This window comes from Centruroides sculpturatus, unplaced genomic scaffold (assembly GCF_000671375.1).
Source record: "Centruroides sculpturatus isolate CEXI.00-Female unplaced genomic scaffold, Cexi_2.0 scaffold3817, whole genome shotgun sequence".
Lineage (NCBI taxonomy): Eukaryota > Metazoa > Arthropoda > Arachnida > Scorpiones > Buthidae > Centruroides > Centruroides sculpturatus.
Genome location: NW_019387944.1, coordinates 1 through 8,625, shown reverse-complemented (window position 1 = coordinate 8,625; position 8,625 = coordinate 1). Strand labels below are relative to the sequence as shown.

Sequence of the window (8,625 nt, the reverse complement as noted above, 5' to 3'; positions counted from 1 at the left end):
GTTATATATAACAGAGGAAAAGTGTAGCGCTCGGTCAAAAAATGACCCCTCCCAAATTTTTAATTTTTGGATTTGGGACACCTTGAAATTTCGAGATATGCAAAAGATCCGAGGTGTTTTTCCATATGTGTGGATGTTAGACTGTATGTGGGGGGGGCATGATTTCGTTCACCCTGTTTGAAGACTGTTTGAAGAATAATTTCTGTGGTCAGAGTGGTCAGAATACGAGTCCGATGGTTTAACACAGGAGTTAGTTATTTAAGTCAAAGTGGTTGAACTAAATCGTGTCCCCATATACATTCTAACATCTTAAGCGAGAACATCTTAACGGGTTTTACTGTACTATTATAAAATGGCAAAAAAGCTTACTTTGAGGGTAAAAACGAGTTTTATTTTATTTTATTAAATTTTGAATGCTAATAACGAGTAAAATATTCATTAAGAGACATGACACATGACCACTTTTATGTCTTCACACTGTCGACCTTTAATTAAGAACCAAAATTTAATAGTATTAATGCCCCTTTATACGCAAGCTACAGTGCCACATTTTGTTTCTTAAACTTTACCCGTTCAGAGATATTGTTTAATATCTCAGAACAGAAAATAAAGAAATTAAACAAATTAGATGCCAACACGCGCGTGTGCGAATTTTTTCCCTTTATTTACTTTTTTGAGGGGTTCGGGAGGTCTCCAAACGTGTGGATTTGCAAAAAAAACTTGGAGGGTCAAATTTGACACAATTCCAATACTTTTCCGTTTTATATACATAACAAGTTGGTAAGTAAAAAGGAGTCGGAGTCTGCAGATTTTTTGACGACTCCGACTCCGGCTAAAACATCAAAACTCCCCGACTCCGACTCCACAGCCCTGCTTTATATCAGAAAAAGATTTTAATTTAAATATGTTACTTAGAGTAACAGAATTAATTTTATAGCTTAAATATGTTTTAATGTAAAATACAAAATTAAGAGACATTTTAAAGATTTTAGAATTCTAAATTAGAGAATTAATTTTGTTAGAAATAACACAAGCATAACTAATAGCTATTTTACTATATTATGGTTTTTGAAAGGATTTGGTTATACAATATAGCAAGAGGTATTGAAAATGAACCTGTGACTGCAAGACAACTTCCAAAATCTATAGGATGTGGTAAAAACTTTCCTGGTAAAGCAGCATTAAATACAAAAGCAAAGGTATGTCTTAATTCTAATTATTAAATTAAATTAAAATGAGTACTTCCTAAATTAAATTAAATTTAAATAATTTAGGAAGTAGTCATATTTTATATTTTAATTATAAAATATAATAATTTGATGTAATATAATTGAAAATGATTTATATTTACACATAAATTTTTAACAATTTTTTATCAATTTTAGTTTTATATTAAAATGAAATTTAGTTACACTGCTATTTATAGAAATTAAATTACCAAGAAGAATGCATTATAAATAATAAAAATTTGTATCATTATACAAATTTTCATTATTTATTCAAATTTGGGATAGGTCTTGGTAAGAAATGAAAATGATTACAATAGAACCTGTTTACAAAATTCTTGTGTTCACCACATTTATTCAACCATCTCAGCTTCGGTATAAATGTAAACTATATAGATTGTAAATTTGTAGTTTCATATTTATATTTCTAAAATTTGCAAATATAATATTAGTGGGAAGGTTTTACACATCAGTAAAGGGAGTCTGAAACAAATATTGCACAAATGAACAAGAAGATAAGTAGTTGTATCATATGGTATTGACAGATTGCTGAATTCTATTCCAAGGATTAGTAAAACATCGGAGCAGTGTCATATCAGGAAATTTCTGTAGGTTCTGTTCAATAGCATTTGTATAGTAGAAACTGTGTTTATTGTCCATTGCTTTGACTTTCTTGAGTCTACTATTAATGTCAAAAACTGCAGTGATGTCAAAAATATAAATAAATTAGGACAGTTATTTGCACTGTATAGTGTTTTCTTATAAATCAGTTTAGTCTGCTATATTATGATGATTAGATTCTTCTCAAATTGCACTTACTTAAAAATAACCACCCTTTACTAACCTTTAACATGCAGTCTATTTTATTAACGTAATCTAACGTTTTTGATCAAATTAATTGACCTTCATCAGGATTGAACGAACAATTTTTGATTTATGAGGAATGAAACCAATAATAAAACGTTTTAACTTTAAACGCTATCTCAGAGCTTATTGTGCAAGTCCAAAAATAATTATAAACTATGGATTGATAATGTACAAATATACGCATACACTAACACATAAAAATAAAAATACAAATTAATAATAATAAAGAAATAGATGATATAACTGGCTTCTACTAATGTCTGTCTATGCTTTTTTCTTTATGCTGATATGTTCATAATGCACCCACTCTCCATGCTGTGAATACTTTATATGATTGTTTGAAGTTTATAGCCTTTCCTGCTCGACTGCTCTTATAAATATGCCAGGCTTCTGCATATTTAATGTCTCCTGTCTTGCACCTTATGTATTATTTCTGCTCTTTCCCATTTCACTGATACCTCTTTTGGGTCTGCTATAACGTATGTCACTAAAGCCGTGACATGTTGCTCCTTCTGTATGTTCCTTTTGTGCTCTTTTATTTTTTCTTTTAATGACCTCCTTGAAGCACCAACGTAGCACAGTTCTTCTTGCCACCTCCCATCTTATATGGGTATTCTATAAACTCCCAGGAATAAGGTTCTGGTCTAGGATCTTTGTCCATATGTAGCATCTGATATATTGTTGGGTTCCTTTTAAATACAGGTAGGCCTCCTACAACGCAGTAGATATGTTTCTTGAAAATACCGCATTGTGGGAAATCACGTTATACGAGACACCAACTTAATACAAAAAACTGAGATTCGGTTCTAAAAAGAGAAAAACTTGGCGTTTGAATGGCGTTTTTTTGAATTTTTCAAAACAGCCATTGCTAGCCACGAATTTAACACTGGTTTCATCAGCTGACAACTGTCCCATTAGTTTTAAATAATAAAATATTTTTAAGGCTTTGTGTTTAAGTGCAGTTTTATTTAAAGGCAACCGTTTCTTGTTCATATCTTCTACCCATAATATTAGTGCTTGTTCCATTTTTTCCATTATAGGTGCTCTCGGATGAGCAACATTTTTCGCGAGAATAGATGATCCGGATGTGACCAAATTTCTGATCTTTTCTCCCGACCGAATCGTCGACTCATTTAAATTAAAATGCCTACTAATATCAGCTATCCGCTCTTGATTTTTAATTTGATCAAAAATTTCTATCTTTGAAGAGTTATAAATTTCCTTTTTAATGACGGTCCTTTTTTTTCATTCGGCATTGTTATGGCTAAAATTTTTTCAATCAGTTTTGTGGACAGTAAAAATCGCAAAAAATAACTTTTCTTCACTATGTTGTTAAAAATATACACCCAATAGAAGTTTATACTGTATTTTGGACTATTTTTGCTGTCCCCACTTATTGAAACAGTATAAATGATGGAAAATTTAGTGATATATTTGAGTGTTTATGGTAACTGATGCACATCTGTCTAGAAACCGGTCTTCCCCTGAAACTTTCAAGGGAATAAGTAACACGCCAACGGCGACAAACAGCTGTTTTCCAGGACATTTAGTTCTGTATGTCGAATTGTGGTTCGTATCACGTGATCCGTTGCAATTTTTCTGTTATGTGAAAGATAATTAGTTTCTAAATACTGTAAACTGCGTTGTAAGAAAATTTCCGCATTTTTCCAACCGCGTTGGAGCGAAAACGCTTTGTAAAGGTACCACGTTGTAGGAAGCCTACCTGTACTATCTTTTTGTTAGTAACTGCTTTTATTTCTTTGTAAATGTTGGATAAGGGTGCCATGTACTCTAGTACTGTGTACTTTTTTACTCCTCCCTGTTAATTGCTTTCATTATCGTCTAGTCTTTTCTTGTTTTATTGAATAAGTCCTTTATTTTATTCTGATTGACTCTGACCTGCCATGCTAACTTTTTGATATGTTCTAATTCCTTATGTCTGTCCTGCACATTGCTGCAATGCGTGTACACTGATTTTACAAGTGCCCTGAACGCTGCCAGTTTATAACTTGCTTGGTTGTGTGAGGTCCATGGTATTAATAATGGATTATAAGTGGGCTTTCTGTACACTTTAGTAGTGATTTCTCCTTCTCTTTCTACTTCTATTAATATATCTAGGAAGTGTATCTTTTTATCGTTCTGTTGTTCTAGCTTGAGGTCTAGACCAAACTTGTCAGCGTTGACGTATCTGAGAAATTGTTGAATGTCTGGTTTTTCTTTCCATACAATCAAGATGTCATCCACATATTGTGCATGTATTGGCATATGACCTTAGTATTTCTTTAAGATGGTTTTCTCTAATGTCCTTAATACCATTTCTCACAGTGCTCGATACAGGACTTCCCATTGCCACTCCTCTATGTTGAGTGTATGTTATATAGTTAAAACTGAAAACTGACAAATATGTAGCTAGGTGTGTCAGTTCCAGTATCTGTTTTCTAAGTTTTGTCGTGTTTTCGATTTTGCTCAATAAAAAGTCTCAGATGGCAAAAGCATTGCTCTAGTTTAATTGAGGGGTATAATGCCTTGAAGTCTAGTACTGTCATATAACTTTTTTCTGTTAATTTCAAATTTTTTATTTTCTGGAGCAATTCTAGTGACTGTTTTATGCTGTATTCATGTGATGATTAGATTTTTGTACATATGCTTTTTACTTTCTCAGCTCTCTTAAATATAACAGAGGAAAAGTATGGCAATTGGTCAAAAAATGACTCCTCAGATTTTTACATTTTTGGACTCAGGACCTTGAAACATTAAGAAATACAAAAAAGAAATTTTTCTGTATGTATGGATGTTTACTTTTGCAATTTGATTATAATGATTATTTAAAAATTCCAACTACTTTACTGGACTACAGTAAAGTAATTGAATTAGTGTTTGGATTTTGTAAGGTTTGGTTATTTTCTATAAATCTGATGGAAATGTTAAAATATATGACAAGTGAATCTTATTTCTAGAATGAAAATAACATGTAATTGAAGTTACAAGAAAAATAAAGACAGTAATATAATAAAAATTCTGAATTCATGATTGGGGTCTATTAAAACAGTATAAAATTACTGTACTTAATTGAATGAAAGACACATTTTTTTCAGATCTTAATATTTCTGAAAATAAGGCAGGTCTTTGATTTAGTTAATACTTCATAATTAGTGGTCTCTAGTACTGTGTTCTTAGTGTTTATTGCTTAGTGCTAATGGAATTAATGCTGTCACTAATTTTATTGCATCATTTTAAAGATTTTATGAGAACAATATTCATGATAGTAAATATTTAAGGGGTCAACTTAGCTCAATTCCATTAGTCTGTTAATAAACATAATATTGTAAGTACTTGACAAAAATTCCAGAAAAAGTTTGCAGCATTCTTTCAAAAATGCTGCACTTCTGATGTTTAAAGTGGTATTTAGAATGATTGTACATGGAAAGATATGAGCACAAAATCCAATGTTGATTCAGAAGAGCCTTCATGAAAAAATGGAGAGATTTATGACTTCAATATCATAGAAAACAGTGATTAGGCAGCAGCTTTCAAATTGCAGAACTATAGATTTCCATTATCATCCATGTTTGTCTGTGCCCTTCCTTAATCTTAAGAACTAAGTTAGTTGGATGAAAATTCAGACTACATATGGAAGCTTAGAGCCAGAGGTCTTGATTAAGTATATATGAATTTCTGGTCTGGATGAAAGGGACATGATTTTTTAAAATTAAAATGTGATTAAAAATTGCAGCCTGGCATTGTGACAATGTTATATTACAATAACTAAACAATTTTATGTAATTAATTTTACTTGCAATAAATACTGAACAAATTTATGTCAAACAGAATCAGTTCTATTGATATAGATTTGTCTCAAGTTTTCATTTTTCAAAAAATGGGATGAGCATATAGAAATTAAATTGTGTCTTAGATTCAATATTGTCTTACATTTGAGTAAATACAGTATATTAAATCTACAAATTATGAAAAATCTGTAGTTTCATTTTACTAAATTATGTAAATGAACAAAATAAACTTTCATAAGCTATTAAGCATGTTATCATTCAGAATTTTTTATATATAAGAAAATAGTACATCATCTGCTCTTTGTAAATAAATCAGTCCATCGATTTTAAATATCTGTTGATAGATTATAATCTAAACAGCTGATTTTGATGATGATGATCATCATCATCATCAAAATCAGCTGTTTAGATCAAAATCATTATCAAATATTCTCTATAATATATAATATAATCAGATTGCATTCCAATAAATTGCTGAATTTTTATTTTTTTAAATTAAAATTTTAATTCTAAAAAATATAAAATTAATATTTTATTATTCCACGAGTTAATGAAATATTAATTTTGTCAGTCAAAAAAGAAATAATAAACATCATTTAACTGAATTAAATATTCTGATTAATTTTTACAGTTCTTACAATATTTCAAGTTCCAGTCAAATGCATTGTATTTTGATTACTGCTTTATAAGTTTTCTTCAGAATTAGTCAGCCATAGTGGCAAAATATTAACTTTTAAATAATTAATTTTTTTTATGAAGGTAAAATTGAAACTAATTTTTTAAATACAAATGTTATAATAAATCTTTGCAATTGTTATGAAAAATATAAAATGATACATTAACAATGTAAATAAATAAATTAACAATACTTTTACTAGTCTCAACTTAAATATGTTTTTTGAATTTTAAATCATATGACAAAAGCACAGTTACATGTTAATGATCTTCACACAAATGAACAAAAACTCCTTTGACCTTTCCTTGTAGACTTCTAGCAAAGTTGCATAAAATAACACAACTGCTCTGTCAGGTGCAGAAAATATATATTTTATTTATTAAATTTATCATTTATGTACTTAAATTCATTAACTTTAAATATACCATGTGAAAGATTTAAGTATAAGTTTTTGATAATTATATCAATACTAATAGTATAATTACAAAATAGTAATTTTTTAAATAATTTATTATGCAAATGTTTATACAAATGCAAAGTTTAATTCAATTTTTAAATTTAATTTATTAATTCAATCTTAATATTTAGGTTCGTGTTTGGTTACAAAAATTAACTGAAGAACTGGAAGAGCGTTTAATGAAAGATCAACATGACGTAATATTATTTATTTTTAAAAATTAAAATATATTAATTAAAAATAATTCTTAAAAGACAATCCACAGAAAATTAGTATTTGTGAACATGATAAAATTATAATTGAAAGCATTCACTTTTATTTGTAAGCCTTTTGTCTATCTTCAAAGTGTAAATTTGTTAGATTATTTAGAGAATATTCTTAAAGTTTATTTTCTTCTTTTTAAATAATCAAAATATATAAAAACTAGTAGCCTGGGATGCCCCCTAGTGGACGTTCTTTACAAATTTCCATGAGGCACGGTTCCTTTGACTTTTTTGTTCCTATCAATATGCTCTACAGCTCTGTTAAAATCCGAATGGTAAGATTTACCCTCCGAATGAAGAGGTGGCGATCCCCCCAAACTGTGAACCCCTGTACTAACGATAAAGTCAAAGGAACCATACCCCTACTCGTGACCCTTCGAGACATATAAGCCTCGTTGTGGCCGGATGGCCGAGTGGTCAAGGTGGCAGCCTACTGCTCCGAGGGACCCGGGTTCGAATCCGAACGGGTTGAAAAATTCCCAGGAATTTTTCGGGTGGTGGTCCGTTCGGATATGTCGGGCCCCGGCCCTCACCACCCGGCAGCCCCATTGTGGGNTTCGAGAGATATAAGCCCCTGAAATAATAAATTCCTATTACAAATATACTGAATTATTTATATTGTTATATTGACCAAATAATAATTTATTGGCCAAATGAATAATAAAAATTTATATTGTTAATTTAAATAAGAATTAAAATTGTTACTTTGAATGTTTGAAATATGACACACGATAGGGGCGCCTCTAGTGTCCGTTATCAAACGGTTACGGGGCGGACGGACACGTTGAATGGGTTATATATATAGATGCACTGAGGCATCAAAGTTTTTTCATAAGTTTATTGTGATTGTTATACAAATAATAATATAACAACACATTGTTGTGTAGTTGAAAATCTTATAAATTTTATTGAATTTTTATGTTTTTTAATTTTATACATTGAATTTTTTGATTCAATGTATAAAATTAAAAAAAATAATGAAAATAATCACAAAAAATGGATTGTTTTTTCTGTTATTTGAATAGTAATGATTGATTAAAACAGAGCAGAAAACATAGAATAAAAGTTCAATATCATAATATATTTTAATGTATTTTGTTTATATGAAAGATGATAAAGAAAAGCAAATACAGTATTTAAAAATGTTCTTTAAACAATTTTAAAAGATCACATTTCAGAGACAACTGAAAAGCTTGTGGAGAAACCCCCTAATGCTGTCTATAATGTTATATTTATATATTCCTGTTTTACAATATTTTAGTGGATTGTTTTGCAAGTTTAATTATTTTTTTTCTTTCATAACTTAGAATTATTTATATTGTTATATTGACCAAATAATAATTTATTG

The 8,625-nt window shown here is 29.7% G+C and overlaps 1 protein-coding gene across 1 annotated transcript; it reads left to right on the top strand.

Annotated features, from left to right (window-relative positions):
* The first annotated feature begins 986 nt into the window (after nt 1-986).
* LOC111616710 (DNA polymerase eta-like) lies at nt 987-7,772 on the top strand. The gene is made up of 2 exons (XM_023358082.1): nt 987-1,199; nt 7,146-7,772. The coding sequence occupies exons 1-2, from the start codon at nt 1,062-1,064 to the stop codon at nt 7,236-7,238; spliced, it is 231 nt and encodes a 76-aa protein (XP_023213850.1). The 5' UTR covers nt 987-1,061; the 3' UTR covers nt 7,239-7,772.
* The last annotated feature ends 853 nt before the right edge of the window (nt 7,773-8,625 follow it).